Source organism: Tripterygium wilfordii, chromosome 3 (genome assembly GCF_013401445.1).
Source record: "Tripterygium wilfordii isolate XIE 37 chromosome 3, ASM1340144v1, whole genome shotgun sequence".
Taxonomy (NCBI): domain Eukaryota; kingdom Viridiplantae; phylum Streptophyta; class Magnoliopsida; order Celastrales; family Celastraceae; genus Tripterygium; species Tripterygium wilfordii.
Genome location: NC_052234.1, coordinates 4,450,204 through 4,467,290, shown reverse-complemented (window position 1 = coordinate 4,467,290; position 17,087 = coordinate 4,450,204). Strand labels below are relative to the sequence as shown.

Sequence of the window (17,087 nt, the reverse complement as noted above, 5' to 3'; positions counted from 1 at the left end):
GACAAAAGAGAGAAAGAATGGAATCATATAACTTAGAGAGACGGAATTCATAATCCATTTGAAAAAAAACTCATGTTAGAATAACCTTACCTTGTTTCATAAGCTTAGAAGAAGGATTTTTAAGAGAAAATGAGGTTTAGAAGTGTCTAGGTTTGAGTTTCTAACATAAAATCACGAAATGGGTCTTTTAGAAGCATTCACGAGTGCATATTTTAGTGAGTTGTCCGGACGGCTTATTAGTTGCACATGTTTTAAACAAAAGTCACTTAAGACTACTCGGACACCCCCAAGTCACTCGGTATTAATTTCTAGTAATTTTTAAACCTCAAATTTGACTATTCAAAGTTATCTACCCAACTCAAATAGATACGTACTTACCACGTGTCAATTCTACAAGGACTCTAAAAGTACAAGGTATTACAACACCGGTTCTTTTGGTGTGTTCCAGCTACACATATTTGGTGCACAATGATGGGGCTCCTAGATCTGGTGGAGATAAGTCTTTCTTGATGAAGGGGAAGCCAAGAATATTGATCTAATCCATGTGTGTTATTTTTGCTTACTATTTTTGTTTAATCTGTTTGGGTTTATCCCAAGACATAGTTATTTGGGTACATTTTGGGTGTTAGTCTGGCGTTTGTTAGGGTTTGTAAATTCCTAAGCTACTATCATGGTGCTAAGCACAACATTTATTATTATGGAATGAAGTGTTGGGTTAAACCCTTTTCAATATATATATATATAGTTACCGTTACAACATGTCCATTAATTAAAAAGAACTTCACTCTTTGGGTCAACTTACGAAGGTGACTTATCCATTCTGTGTTAATTATGGGAAGGTGACGACAGAAAATTAAACCAAAAGGTTCAATCATCGACCAAATGCCAATTATATGACATTTTCTAGAGCGTATGGTCTTCACCAAATTGACAAGCTCTAATGTTCCTGATATTGCCAAACAATTAAGGTTGGAACAACAGTTTAGTTTTGTAGCAATTATCATTCCAAATCATCACAAGAATATTAGCAATTAAGTCATTGACTAGCAAAATAGTTTAGCAGTAATAATCATTCAAAATCATAAGAATATTCCTCATATAGAGATTGACATGGAAATTTTATGTAATTTTAAATAAAATCAATATGATTATGAAATATGTTTAATTGAATTAAATTATTTCAAAATTGAAAATTTTTAATCAAGCTTAATCATGTCCATAAGTGTATTCTCTTGCTCTTTAAATTAAGATCAATAGGATCCAACAAGTACTCCATATCATAGTTTTTAAAACGATCTGTGTATTGAATCGTCAAAGCTGAAGGTTCAAGATTTTCAAGATTCAATCGTTACGATACCGGTTGAACCCTAGGTTTTTAAATAATCAAATAATAAATATTTAGCTATATAGTAATATACTAATTAGTAATTTAGTATATATACTATATAATATATATCAAAAATGACTTATATCTCTAACATTTTCATCCATAACCGGCTATAACAGTATTACGTTATCTAATTACATGTTATGACTGATTATGGCTGAATTTGTTAGGGATACGTAGCGCTACCGAATATATATGTTAGAGATGTATATATTTAGTATTTTTAGTCTTGAAGGGTAGTTTGGTCTTCTCATGAGTTGTTGTATATATACTCTTGTATACTCTTTCGGAATGATATACGCACATACAATTTCATCTCTGTTTTCATGGTATCGAGCTAGTTTTTTTTTTCTCTTTCGTGCGGCGGCCCTCTTCTTCTCCGGCGAGTTCACTGCCGTTTGCCACCGCACTCTACCTTTTTTTTCTTCGGCGAGATCACTCTCCTCATGCACAAGATCTATTTGGTCTGTCCAGATCTGTAGAGCTTCACATCATAAGCGAGCTTCTTGTCTGCCCTGGAGGGTTTATGCACCATCTCTGGATGATCTCTCCAGATCTGCACAGCTTTGCATCATAGGAGAGCTTCTTGTCGGCCTTGGAGGGTTTATGCACCATCTCTGGTTCTCATTCGACCCTCTTGAGATTCAAACAAAAGCCACCTGAAAGGTATAAATTCTAGGACGACGGAAGGCAGGTACTGATTGTGGCGGCTGACAATGTTGGATCGAACCAGCTCCAGATGTTATTTTTTTAAAATTTGCAATTTGGCCCTCCAGCTTTCTGACTTTACAGTTTGGTCCTCCAGATTTTTGAATTTACAGTTTGTTCCTCCCGATTTTTGAATTTACAGTTTGGTCCTCCAGTTTTTTTTGAATTTATAGTTTGGTCCCTCAATATTTTTAACATTGCAGTTTGGCCCACCCGATTTCTGAATTTTCAGTTTGGTCCCTCCAATTTTTTTTTACCATTACAGTTTGGCCCTCCAGCTTTCTGAACTTACAGTTTAGTCCCTACAGATTTCTGAAATTGTAGTTTGTGTTGATGGCAACTCTTGGCGGTGATTTTCCTCCCTTGTCGGGGACTGGTTCCTCCGCCACTCAGTCTCAGTCGAGTTCGGCTGTTGCTACGTCACTCTCATCCTCCTCGACGACTGTTGGCTTGACCATCTCTGAACTTCCTCGGGATTTTCTTCCCACTTCGACTGATTTTCGGCTCAGCGTTGCTAGTGATTGGCCTACCTGGAGTGCCACGGTTCGTAATGCCTTGTTTGGCCGTGGGCTCTTATCTTATCTCACGGATGGTCCACCCGTTGATTGTTCTGATGATGTTTTAGCTGCTTGGAGTCTTCGGACTAATCGAGTCTCCAGTTATCTCATTGAGTCTCTCGACCCGACTCTTCGACCTGATCTGGTTACTCGATCTGCCCATGTGGTTTGGAGGTCTCTTACTGCTTGTTTTGTTGAGTGCAGTGGGGCTCGTCAGTATTCTCTTCTTACTCAGGCTGCTGCTGCTCGTCAGGATGATAGGTCTATCCAGTAGTTCTATCAGCACATGCGTGGTTTTTGGCGTGAGTTGGAGGCCTTTCTCCCTGCTGACAGTCATATTGCTACTCATGTGGCCTTTTGGGATATGCGTCATATGTATGAGTTTATGATGGCTCTCCGCCCTGAGTTTGGTTCTCTAGTTGGTCAGCTTATACATCGTGACCCATCTCCCAGTCTTGAGATTGCAGTTGCTGAGTTGGTTGCAGAGGAGACTCGTCTGCACCTGCTAGGTGGTGTTAGGCCACCTCCCGCACCCTCTAGTTTCTCTGGTGTTCTTGCTGCGGCACCCTCTGGTATTTCCACAGCTCCTTCACCTTCATCTGGTCGTTCTTCTTGCACTCATTGCCTGCGGCCAGGTCATACTGTGGCTGACTGTTGGAAGCTTCACCCCGAGCGTCGTGTTGGACCTCGTGGTCGTGGTCGCCGTGCCTCCACTCCTATTGTTGCGGTTGTTACTCCTGCACTTCCTTCTCCTGCTTCTGCTATGTCTCCTATTGATATTCAACAGTTTCAACAGTTCCAGCAGTATCAGCAGCGTCTTGAGCAGATGACTGCTCCCACCAGCACTGGTAGCACTCCAGCACCCTCTGCTTTCTCAGCCACTGGTATGTCTAGTACTTGGATTTTTGACTCGGGGGCCTCTCATCATATGACCTCTGATGCCTCACTGTTGACTGATTGTAGTCCCACACCTCCTATTCCCTCTATTTACACTGCTGATGGTTCTCCATTGAGAGTCTCTCAGGCTGGCTCTATTACTACCACCTCAGAGCCCTCAGACCATCTCTCTCTACCCTCTGTTCTTCATGCTCCTCAGTTGAGCATGAATCTTATTTCAGTTGGTGGTATATGTGATTTTGGCTATGATGTTTTATTCACGCCTTCTTCTTGTCGTGTGCAGGATCCGTCTACCAGCCGGGTGATTGGCAGTGGTCGTAGAGTGGGTGGTCTCTATCATCTCCAGTCTCTCCACCTTCCCTCCTTGCGTCCCAGTTTTTGCGGTCTTGCCTCTCCTACTCCTGATATCTGGCATAGACGATTAGGTCATATTTCTGAGTCGCGACTGAAGAGTCTCTCCTTGTCTGGAGCTCTCGGTCGTAGTTCCTTTTCTGCTTTGAGTCCTTGTCTTGGTTGTAAGCTTGCTAAAGCTACAGCACTCCCCTTTTCCCCCAGTGTATCCCAAACTTCTAGCGTTTTTGATCTATTACATTCAGACATTTGGGGCCCTGCACCTCTCCCTTCTATTTGTGGTTATCGTTATTATGTTTCCTTTATTGATGACTTTACTCGCTATACTTGGGTCTATCTCTTACAGCATCGCTCTGAGATTCTCGATGTGTATGACCGGTTTACCACTATGATTTTCACTCAGTTCAATCGTCGCATCAAGACGCTCCGTTCTGATTGTGCTCTTGAGTACTTGTCTTCTAGTATGCGCTCGTTGGTCTCCTCTCACGGTACCATTTTCCAGCACTCATGTCCTCACACGCATGAGCAAAATGGCGTTGCTGAGAGGAAGCATCGACACATTCTAGAGACTACTCGGGCACTTCTCCTTTCTGCTTCTGTGCCTCGTTCTTACTGGGCTGAGGCTGTTCTCACTTCAGTAAATCTAATCAACATTACTCCCTCTTCAGTTCTGCCTGGTCGTATCTCTCCTTATGAGCGGCTATTCAGCTCCTCACCTGACTACTCTCGTCTTCGCACATTTGGCTGCACTTGTTTTGTCCTCTTACCTCCTCCTGAGCGTTCCAAATTGTCCCCTGTTTCTGCCAAATGTGTTCTCCTCGGTATCAGTGCTGAACACAAGGGTTATCGTTGTTATGATCCCTTGACTTGGCGCGTCCGTATCTCTCGTCATGTCTTATTTCTTAAGGATGTTCCTTATTTCTCCTCGACACCTCAGGATCTTACCTTTCTTACGCTTCCGCCCTCACCCATTCCTGACATTTCTCCTTCCCCTCCTCCTGTTTCCTCTACATCCATTCTAGATATTCCTATTTCTTCCACTCCCTCGGATTCTGCTCCCACTGAGCCTGATCCTCCATCTTCCTCCTCATCTTCTGCACCTGATCCTGTTCACACCACACCGGATCCCATTGAGCCTGATCCTTCATCTCCTCCACTTTCATCTGGTATTACCCCTTATCCTCTTCACTACACCCGTGATCTTGACTATGTCCCATCTGCTAGTCCTGATCCTACCTCACCCTCCTCGGTTACCTGTACATCCCCTGCTAGTATGGATCCTCCTGCTCCTCGCTATCCTCAGCGCGAGCGACGTCCTGTGGAGAGGTATGGTTATAGTTCTGTTTCTACTTATGCTCCACAGTTTACTGCTTTTCTTACTGCTCTTCATTCGGAGTCTGAGCCTACATCATACAGTGAGGCCTCTCAGTTAGTTCAGTGGCAGCAGGCTATGGCAGAGGAGTTTGAGGCTTTTAGGGAGACTCGGACTTGGGATGTGGTTCCTCTTCCTGCTGGTGTTAGGCCTATTGGCTGCAAATGGATTTATCGGGTTAAACGTCGCCCTGATGGGTCTATTGAGCGCTATAAGGCTCGTCTTGTTGCTAGAGGTTTTTCTCAGGTACATGGTATTGATTATGATGAGACATTTGCTCCTGTTGCTCAGATGACTACAGTTCGCACTTTATTGGCCGTTGCTGCCGTTAGTCGGTGGCCTCTTCTTCAGATGGATGTGAAGAATGCCTTTCTCAATGGCGATCTTTCAGAGATCGTCTACATGCAGCCCCCTCTCGGACTTCGCACTCCTCCTCAGCATGTTTGTCGCCTTCGCCGGGCTATCTATGGTCTCAAACAAGCCCCTCGGGCTTGGTTTGAGCGATTTCGTCAGGTGGTGACTCAGGTTGGATTTATTGAGAGCTCTCAGGATCACTCTCTCTTTGTCTGGTCATCCCCTCAGGGGCGAGCGATTCTGTTGTTGTATGTGGATGATATGATCATTACAGGTGATGATACCGCTGCCATTCAGTATCTTCAGCAACATCTTCAGTCTCAGTTCCGAATGAAAGATCTTGGATCTCTCCGGTATTTTCTTGGCATTGAGATTACTCGTTCTGATCATGGCATTCTGCTGTCCCAGCAGAAGTATCTCTCCGACATTCTTAGTCGGGCTGCTCTCTCAGATACTCACAGTGTTGACACTCCTCTTGAGCTTAATGTGAAGCTCCGGCCGACTGATGGTCAGCCTCTTCCTGATCCGACTCGCTACAGGCAGATTGTTGGTCAGCTTGTGTACCTATGCATCACTCGTCCGGATATTGCTCATGCTGTGAGTATTGTGAGTCAGTTTATGTCTGCTCCCAGCTCAGTTCACTATGGTGCTCTTCTCCGGATTCTCAGGTATCTCAGTGGGACTATGACTCGGTCCCTGTTCTTATCATCATCTTCGTCTCTCACTCTTCAGGCCTACTCAGATTCTGATTGGGCAGGTGATCCTACTTCTCGTCGCTCTATTACAGGCTACTGTGTGTTTCTTGGTGACTCTCTTATATCTTGGCGTAGCAAGAAACAGAATGTAGTATCTCTTTCGAGCACTGAGGCAGAATATCGTGCTATGGCCACTACCGCTAAGGAGATTGTTCATCTTCGTCGTCTCCTTAGTCACTTGGGTGTCCATATTCCTGGACCAACACCGATGCATTGTGACAACAGGAGTGCTATTCATATTGCTTGCAATCCTGTTTTTCACGAGAGGACGAAACACATTGAGATTGATTGTCATTTTGTTCGTGAGCAGTTTCTGTCGAATGTTCTTTCCCTACCTTTCACTTATTCTGCTGCACAATTGGCTGATTTCTTCACGAAGTCTCACACTGTTTCTCGTCATCAGCTTCTCATTGGCAAACTCTCGGTGTTTGACCCACCTTGAGTTTGAGGGGGGGTGTTAGAGATGTATATATTTAGTATTTTTAGTCTTGAAGGGTAGTTTGGTCTTCTCATGAGTTGTTGTATATATACTCTTGTATACTCTTTCGGAATGATATACGCACATACAATTTCATCTCTGTTTTCAATATATATAAGAATATAAAATTAATAAGTTTGTTTAAAAAATGAAAAACCTAGAGCTTTTGAAAAGCTGCTTTTTGTCCAACAATGGAAAGAAATCTCAATTGATCACTTGAGAACTTTTCTGTAAAACCTGTAGTTTTTGTCAAGCTACAATCTGTGCGAGCCTCCCAAATGATGGGTGCGCTTTTGGGGCTTTTAGTAATAAAAAAAGTTGTGTAGTTAAGCTAATTCTACGAACCAACAAGTTTTTAGCAAACCGGACGATTCACGTTTGACTGTTTTTACGGTTTAAATCATGGTTTACGATGGCTCAATGCTTAAACGGTTTGATTGTATGAAACGGCCCATGAAGACCTTTGGTTCATGGGTCTCACGATTCAACCAGTAGGCCGGTTTGAGTCTCAAAACTATGCTCCATAATTATTACAAACAAAAGTGCGTAAGAACATTGCAATGCAAAAGAAAATAGCAAGTTGATAAAGGCCATATCACTTGACTTCCTCTTGCATCCAATTATGCATCATGTGTAAAGTAACGTTTGGTTGATCCATTGGAATCATATGACCAGCTTCAAAAACCTATTTTTAGTTATTATAGTTATTAAATCATTGATCTTCTCAAAAAAGAGTATTGTTGCATGCTGGATTTTAGGATTTGTCAGTCCATTATCAATGGTGAGACTGTAATACCCCGTCTCTATAAAAGAAGATAAAAATAAAATAAAAATAAAAATAAATAGGGACTTAGTTTATGAAATAAATAAAAATGAGGGTAGAAAGAAATTTCAAAAGGGTTTAAAGGATATTTAAAAAAATCAATTTAGGGTCAAAAGTAGAAAATGGGAAAATATTGAGATTTAATTAAAAAAATGAATGAAGAGAAAAGGGTGCAGTAGCACCCGATTGGCCGATTCTCACAATTTAAAAGAAAAACAAATAGAAAGATTTAAAAAAAATAAGTAAATAATAGAAGAGAAAAGGGTGCAGTAGCACCCGATTCTCATTTTTACAAAAAGACAAAAGGGTTGTCTTTCCTTTTTCTCTCCACCACCTTCGGCAGCCACTTCTGGCGACATTTCGGTGAGTTTTCTGGCCGTTCAAGGGTTCTCCAAAGTTGAAACTACACCCACACTTCACTTGTCTAAATAAAAGAGAAGAATTAAGGTAAATCTTTGAATCTAGGGTTGCGGGTTTAATGGGTTTTGGAGATTTTGATTCAAAGAGAGTTTTCTTTGTACAATAACTCGAAATTAGGCTCTAATCTTCCTATATTATTAGGTTCAAATGTGATTCTTGAACCAATTCAAGAGTAGACTATGTTTTCTTGATTTGGTTAAACTAACAAGTTTCAAGGTAAGATTTCTTGATCAAATTGTTCTAATTAAAATTTGGTTAGGATGACAATAATATTGTGATAGAATTTTAATGGTTTAACATTGAAAAATTAAGGTAGAATGTGAATATTTAGAAATGGGTTGGATTATAGAATATGGAATGTGAGACTTGAATGGGCTGAGTAATATGAAAATTTAATGAAGCTTATTTTATTGAATAGGTTAGTGAATTTACGTGGAGTATACGTTGCTTTTGTGGTAAGGGCTTACAATTCACTTTGAGGTAGGGATTTTTCCCATTTTTGTTGGATTCTTCAAATTCCGTAAAAGTACCTTGAATTTTCTCTTCTTGGATATCATATTATTGTTAGGTTTAGTAAGTTCATTTGGGCTGCTCTTTGTTTGTTCCAAAGAGGGTTGAGCCTTGATTTTATTCCTAGTATTTGCTATCTCTATAATTGATTATTCATTGTACATTAAACCTTGGAAATGTCAAGCTTGATTGACATGTTTGAAAATGCTCTTCATGAAATGTTGATGTATGTAGACATTGCATTTATTTTTTGTGCATTATTAGTGGCATGTATGGACTCGGGCGTTTCACGTCTGGTGTTGGTGAATTGGGGGTTACTATGGTATTTGGGCCAACAGGGTGCTCCATATGTTCAGGACTCTTGTGTCGGATTTATGTATATGTGATTTTTGGCCAAGAGGGTGCTCCATGTGATTGGGACTCTTGAGCCGGATATTAGGAGAAGAGGGTGCTCAATGTGATCGGGACTCTTGTGCCTAATATTTGACATTCTCAAGTATTTATCAGTGTTTTGGATATTCTGGTGCCTGTAAATGCTTGAGAATGATGAGCTGCTGCTGGTTGATCATTGGAGGTGAGTTTGGAGGTTTGGTTGGATGGTCCGGGTGCATATTTTATCATTGACATTTGGTGCATTTACTTTCTTGAAACTTCAGCCTTTATTTATACTCTATTTTTATCACTACTGGGCATTTAGCTCATACCCTCCTTTCTTATCCTTTCAGGTGAGTCTGCTTCTAATGTAGGTCCTCCATATCAATAGGAAGGGGCGTGATCATGGTGGCATGAGCGGATGATTGACTTATATTTTGGACTTTGGGTGTCTTTTATTTGATTGAATACATATTTATGTATTATGAGATTGTTTCCTCTGGATTTATGTTGGATAACCAAGAGGGTGCTCCGGATTATTGGGACTCCTGTGTTGGGTAGTATGGAGGTGGTTGTGGCCTGTAGGCCCTGAGGGTCTTGAATTGGATTGTTTTTTGATGTTGGATTATGTTTGGGTTATGTTTGGATATTATGCTATTTTTGGATTTTCTATCTACGTGTAGGATGACATTCTCCAATTTATGGGGAGATGTTGTCCGATTTTCTTCTTGTTTTATTGTTGTGTGTGGTGTTGTTGTGTGACTTTCTCATTTTCCTCACGCTCCGAGGGTTAGGGCGTAACAGAGACCATGTGACGTTAAAGGGCAAATAGGGCTTGGCATCGGACTTTTTTGGGCCCAGGCCCAGCCCCGGCCCGGGCCCAATTTATTTCTTCGGGCCTCGGGTCGGGCTCGGGCCGGGCCAAACTGAGAATATGAGGCCCAGGCCCATAAAGCTCGGGTTTCGGGCTCGGGCTCTGGTTAGGCTCCCACGGCCCGTTACTATTCATTCTCTTTGGAAATTATAAAATTAAATTGTTCATCATAGGATTCGAACTTGGGACTTTTAGATATGAGAGTAATGAACTAACCAACAAGTCAACGCTACTTTCATGTTATACTAGTCAACTAATTAAATTATTATCTTTACATACCACATGTTATATTTTTAACGCAATTAAATAATTTTAGTTTTACCTAATGAGTATTGATTTTAAATTTTATATTATACACATCTATAGTTTTAAATAGTTTAATTTTATACTTATTTTATAAAATCTTAGGGTCTTAAGATTTTATCAACATTTATGAGTAGATGGTCATATTATGGCTTTAGGGTTAGTGCTTAGGTTTAGGGTTTAGGATTTAAGATTTTTAGGGTTTAGGGCATTTAGGGTTTAGGGTCTTTAGGCTTAAGGGTTTAGGGCTTTTAGGGTTTAGGGGTTTTGGGTTTTGGAGTTTAGAGTTTAGGGCCTTTAGGGTTTTGGAGATTAAATTCTCGCGGGGCGGGTCGGGTCGGATTGGGGCGGGGATAAATTGTCATCCCTACTTATAATTGATTAATGCCATAATTGTACTTTAATTTTTATACAATTGAACAATATTTTATAGAGTGAAATATATGCATATTATGTGTATATATATATACACATACATTGCAATAATATATATATATATATATATATATATACACATATATTATATATTATTTATACATATATACATATATATGTGTGTGTATGTATATATGTATGTATATATATGCAGACAGTCTGCATATGTATATATATACACAAATACACAGACCTTGCATTTGTGTATATATATACATTAATTATTTTTATATGTACATAATATGTAGATATATATGCATATATATATACATACATACACACACATACTTATATACACACACGCACAGAGACAGTGTGCACTGTCTGTGTGTGTGTATATATGTATGTATGTGTCTGTAAATATATACATATCATGTACATATAAAAATAAATACTGTCGGGCTTGGGTCGGGCTCGGGCTCGGGCTCGGGCAGGGCCAAAATTGGCCCGAGGTGTCGGGCTTCGGGTAGGGCCCGGCCCAAAAAATGGAGCCCAGGCCCGGTCTACTTTCGGGCCGGGCCTAGGCCCGCGGGGCAAATGGTGAGCCCTAAGGGCATAAAGATACTTTTCTTTACTCAACTATGAGACGAGTTTCATTTTCGTCCCTAAGTTTTTTTTCTCCCATTTTCATCCCTCAACTATTGGAAAATACCATTTTCGTCATTCAAATGAGATTGGGGTTGAAAAATGTTTACGTGGCAGCTATATCGCACGTCGGAGAAATCTAATCTAACGAACAATAGGATGCCATGTTGTATTTTTCCGTCACTGGATTTATTCGAGGGACAAACGATGAACTTTTCCATAGTTGGGGGACAAAAAGGGGAGAAAAAAAAAGCTAAGGGACTAAAATGAAACCTGACCAATAGTTGGGGAATGAAAAGTACCCTTTTGTCGAGGTTAAAGGGTTGAACAAATATAATAAAATAAGCAAGTAATAAAACTTAATATTTTGACATGAGACAAAAAACAATGTGCCTAAAGGTTTATATGAATTCCTTCTTTTGCTTCATTTCATTGGAGTATTCGAGAAGCTATGGCAAAAGCAAAATGGTCAGCATAAGATTGTTCAGTTATATAGAAATCATTTTGAGCAAAATCAAGCCGATCTTGAAAGAATTGTTGTCATTGATGAAAAATTGGCAAAATATAGCATTTTAGTCCCTCAGCTATATCACTAATTACAATTTCGTCCTTAAACTTTTTTTGCTCTTAACTTCGTCCTTCAACTATTGAAATGAATCTATCTCGTCTTTCAAGTGAGAGAGTAGCCGGAAAAATCCAATGTGACATCTATTTGGCGTATCGGAGTAATCCTAATTGGCAAACTTTGACAAACGTAAACAATTTTAGGGGTTAGGCTATTAATATCTAGCATTTTTAGTACTTAAACTATGCAACACAATAGTTTGGGATTTTGAATAGTTAGGTATTTTGGGGTTTTGTGAGGTGATAGATGTAAAATTTAAGCCAAGTGAGATGACATGTGTAAAAATTACGTCAACTGGGATGCCACGTATGATTTTTCTTCTGATGTCGAAATCATTTGAGGGACGAATGAGGTACCTTTGAATAGTTGAGGGACGATTTTAAGAGCAAAAATGAAATCAAGGGTATAGTTGAGGGACCAAATATATATTTTTGCCATGAAAAATTAGTGAATTTCAAAAACTTTTTTTTAATTCAAGTATCAAGAATAGATATAATAAAAATGAGAAATATACCTGCAAGAAGTTATATAGGTCTTCAGTAAGGGCTGCGCATGGTCCGGTAGTAACGGTTTTGCATATTATGAAACCAAAACCAAACCAAACCATGAACCACCAAAACTGGTGATACAGTTAACCGATAAGTCGGTTTGGTTTCGGTCAGGTTATGATTTTATAAGATATGGGCCTCAAGGAAAACCAATGCCATTGATTCACTAAAAATGAAATAAAATAATGCAAAATTCATACTTTGAAACTATAAAGTTCAAGCAAAATCAAGCAAGTTTCAAAATACAAGCACACAATTAGGTTTTACCCCTATTATAGTCATCCTTATTAGTTATTAGTACAGTCATCCATGTATCAAACTCAAAGTAGCAAACCACTCTTTTGGGAGTCAAACATGCTCGAAAAGGATTCACAACCCGTTTTGTAGCACTAACTGTAGACTCTGAAGGCACACTCGATACTGGAACAATAAATACATCCCTAGCAATCTTGGATAAGATTGGATACCTTACCTGATTTTCTTTCCACCAATCCAACAAAATAAATCCAAGATTTTTAAGGTTCTCAGTCGCCTCTAATAAGTACTTATCAACTTCATTCCTAATTAACTTCATTCCTAATTTGAACCACATCTCTCTCCTTTTTCCTTCTCATAAACAACTCAAAATTTGCATTAGCCTCCTCCTCATTTGCATTCCCCAAACTCTCATTACCAGCTACCACATCAGGTACTACAACTCTTGAAATATCATTTTTATAATCTTTACACATGCAAAATAAAAAGATCTTTCACCTTAGAGACACCAACCCTTGAATCTTGGAAGCATCATCTTCCAAATACTCAAAACCACATTGAACTAAGTCTAGCTTGTAGCGAGGATCAAGGAGTACTACCACAACAACGATGGAAGCCTGGAACTCTCTACCTCTCTGAAAGGTTCTCACTGTTTTAGGAAAATCTTAGTATTTGTCAGCTTGGGCTATGATTGTACTGCTCTAGTGCTGCCATTGTGTTGCATATGAATGGTGATAAAGATAAATCCTCCTCATGATTATTCACCGCATTAAGTCTGTATATATCTTCCTTAATTAGATGCATGATTATCTCCTCAGTCAATTACATATTCATCTCCTTAGTCTAAGTCTTGTAATATTTTCTTACCAAAAGTTTTGTAACGTCTACAACCCTGATGGGGTCTCTTGTATTATATATTACACAAACGATACAGTCAAGAAATAAGAAAGAATTTACCTTCTTCAACACATTCTTTTATGGTATCGAAGTTTTGATTCTTGGCTATCATCTTCCTCCTATTTTTCTTCATTCTCTATTCATCTTCCCAGATTCAACCATGGCCAAATACGACTCCCAAGCTATCATACCCAATACCCATGAACCCTCCAAACCTCTCATTGTTGTGACAATTCATAGCTCTGTCAAACTCACAACTACAAATTATCTCTCTTGGAAACTTCACATTGAGGCCATCTTGATCGGCTATGATTTATACAAATTTCTTGATGACACACATCCAGCACCACCAGAGACAATCATGGACAAAGATGTCACTACCGACAACCCTGCATATCATACTTGGCGTCGTTAAGATAAACTAATTTTTGGTGCACTTGTTGGCACACTATCTTCCTCTCTTATTCCTCTTATCAATCAGTCAAAACCCTCCCTTGATATCTGGCAAGTTCTTGCCAACACCTATGCTCGGCCCACACACCGTCATATCAAGCATATCAAAGATCAAATAAAAAATATCAGCAAAGGCTCTCAAACCATCACCAAGTACATGCAATTTATCAAGACTCTGGCTGATGCACTTACCGCGCTAGGCAAACCGTTGGATGATGAAGATCTTATTGAAAAGATTCTTGATGGTCTTGATGATGACTACAAACCCATTGTTGACATCATCAATGGTCGTGACACTCTCATCGCATTCGATAAACTCCATGAAAAGCTGATCAACAAAGAACTCTCCTTGAGTACTCATCAAACCAACTCCAATTGACTACCAGTTTCAGCCAATCCTACCAATACTCGGTCCAAGTCAGGGAATTCTGGAATCGAGGGCCAAGAAATCCATGGGTACCTGGTCTGCTACCATCACCAAGACCCTCCTTTAGTCATTCTCATAACCGAACCCCACCTCGTCCTTATTTGGGACGTTGCCAATGGTGTCAAACACAGGGTCACATGGTACCCTAGTGCCTAGTTTTTCGTCAGTCACAACCTCATCAGCCACTACTGCCGGCTCCTCGCAGGCCTTCTCAATGGCAGTCACGACCTCCTATTCCCTGACAGCCGCAAGCCAACTTGGCAACTACCAACAACCTTGACAACAATGCATGGCTCTTGGACAGCGGCGCATCCCACCATGTCACCACTGATTTAAACAATCTCTCTTTTCATGCTCCCTATGATGGTTCTGATGACATCATGATCGGAGATGGCATAGGTTCTCCGATTACCCACACTGGTTCCAAATCTCTCCCTACTCCCACACGCATCTTTTCATTAAATAATGTTCTTTATGTACCTACCATGCAAAAGAATCTCATATCTATATCTAAATTTTGTCAGTCCAATAATACTTCAATTGAATTCTTACCCAACTCTTTTCTTGTGAAGGATTTTCGCACCCGGGCAGTTCTTTTGCAGGGTCGAACTAAGGATGGTGTGTACGAATGGTTGGTCTCCACTACCAAATCCTCACCACTAGTTGCTTTCTCCAGTGTCAAAACCACTCCGTTGGAGTGGCATCAAAGACTAGGTTATCCGTCGTCTAAAATTTTCAACCATGTTATTTCCAATTTTAAGTTAGATGTCACGAGTCCCCTAAATTTTAATGTCACTTGTAATTCTTACTACTGCAATAAAAGTCATAAACTTCATTTCTCAACTTCATCTATTGTCTCTACTTCTCCTCTTGAAATTATTTTCTCTGATGTGTGGACTTCTCCTATTCACTCCATTGATGAATTCAAATATTATATAATTTTTGTGGATCACTTTACAAAATATATATGGTTATATCCACGCAAAAGAAAATCTCAAGTTCATGATGTGTTTGTTCGTTTTAAATCTCTTGTGGAAAATCACTTCTCCAAGTGAATTAAAACACTCTACTCGGACAACGGGGGAGAATACCAAGCACTTAAATCACTTTTAGCACTCAATAGTATTTCTCACCTCACTTCTCCTCCACACACGCCAGAACATAATGGCTATTCTGAACATCGTCATTGTCACATTGTTGAAACGGGGTTGTCACTTTTGTCTCATGCATCCCTACCTCTCACTTATTGGTCTTATGCTTTTGCAATTGCAATCTACCTCATAAATCGTCTTCCCACTCCCACACTTTAATATCTTTCATCATATCTCAAACTCTTTGGTAGTCCGCCTAATTATGCCAAACTTTGCAGTTTTGGTTGTCTGTGCTATCCTTGGTTACGACCATATTCGGCACAAAAACTCAATCCGCGTTCCACTCCTTGTATTTTTCTCGGATATTCCTCCTCTCAGAGTGCCTACCTATGTCTTGATCCCACCACCTCCCGTATATATCAATCCCGTCATGTAAAATTCATGAAAATAGTGTTCCCCTTTACCTCTCTCCAATCTCACCAAAACCGGCTAACATCTTACACCATCACACATTGGTCCTTCTTTATGTCCTTTCTTCCGATCACCGGCACACCACTCTTTACCTTCACTGCTGCTCCCCTTGCAAGTTCCACTCACACTGATGACCAAACATCCCCTCCCCACATTAGCCCCACTACCCCTTCTTCACAAATTAATTCACCTATACACTCCTTATCCCCACCTATCACCGTAGCTACCAACACTTTAACATCACTACCTCCACCTACCTCTCCACCAACCCACTCCACTACTAATATTTCACCTGACACCAACTCACCAATCAACTCCTCCACTACCTCTACCAACCCAGACACCAACTCATCACCAATACTGCCTCCCGAACCCTCCCGAATTATTATGATTCACAAGCCCATCACCAAATTAAACCTTACTGCCCAGTTCACTTCCAAAACCAAACTTGAACCCACCATAGTCACACAAGCCATCAAAGATCCCAAATGGCGTCAGGCCATGTCAGAGGAGTATAATGCTCTTGTTCATAATGAGACATGGGAATTGACTTCATCGGAATCAACACAAAATCTGGTTGATTGCAAATGGATTTTTTGTACTAAATATTTACCTAATGGTTCTCTTGATGGGTACAAAGCTCGGCTAGTTGCCAAGGGGTTTCATCGACGGCCCGATATTGACTATCATGACACTTTTAGTCTAGTTGTTAAGCCAACTACAATTCGACTCATACTCAGTCTAGCAGTGAGCCGCGGTTGGAAACTTCGTCAACTCGATGTTAATAATGTCTCCAAGGCACCTTATCAGAACATGTGTTTATGGCCCGACCTCAAGGCTTTGTTGACAAAGACAAACCACAACACGTGTGTAAACTCCAGAAAGCTATCTATGGTCTTAAGCAAGCCCCACGTGCGTGGTACCATGAATTACGTCAATTTCTTGTGCACTCTGGATTCACAAATTCTTGGGCGGACCCATCCCTATTTGTTTGCATGCATGGCTCCACTATTCTTTATCTACTTGTATATGTCGACGATATAGTTATCACTGGCAACAATGATTCTACTGTTCAGAAGTTCATTCAACTCCTATCTCAGCGATTCTCACTCAAGGATCTTGGTCTCCTCACTTATTTT

General features: G+C 40.2%; 1 protein-coding gene, 1 long non-coding RNA gene and 1 other non-coding gene across 4 annotated transcripts; all 3 read left to right on the top strand.

The window, feature by feature from the left end:
- The first annotated feature begins 1,861 nt into the window (after positions 1-1,861).
- On the top strand, positions 1,862-4,116 carry LOC119988111. 2 transcript variants are annotated; one of them, XM_038833045.1, is made up of 2 exons: positions 1,862-3,500; positions 3,833-4,116. In XM_038833045.1, the coding sequence occupies exons 1-2, from the start codon at positions 2,939-2,941 to the stop codon at positions 3,868-3,870; spliced, it is 600 nt and encodes a 199-aa protein (XP_038688973.1). In that variant the 5' UTR covers positions 1,862-2,938; the 3' UTR covers positions 3,871-4,116. The 2 variants fall into 2 exon arrangements, with proteins under 2 accessions (XP_038688973.1, XP_038688965.1); XM_038833037.1 differs by having other exon boundaries at positions 1,862-3,536.
- Positions 4,117-7,930: 3,814 nt separating this feature from the next.
- Positions 7,931-9,720, top strand: LOC119995264. Its single transcript, XR_005467642.1, has 4 exons — positions 7,931-8,129; positions 8,244-8,318; positions 8,521-8,582; positions 9,338-9,720. It is a non-coding gene; the product is annotated as an uncharacterized LOC119995264 (long non-coding RNA).
- A 4,444-nt stretch (positions 9,721-14,164) lies between these two features.
- On the top strand, positions 14,165-14,282 carry LOC119995752. Its single transcript, XR_005467711.1, has one exon. It is a non-coding gene; the product is annotated as a small nucleolar RNA Z247 (small nucleolar RNA).
- Positions 14,283-17,087: the final 2,805 nt, after the last annotated feature.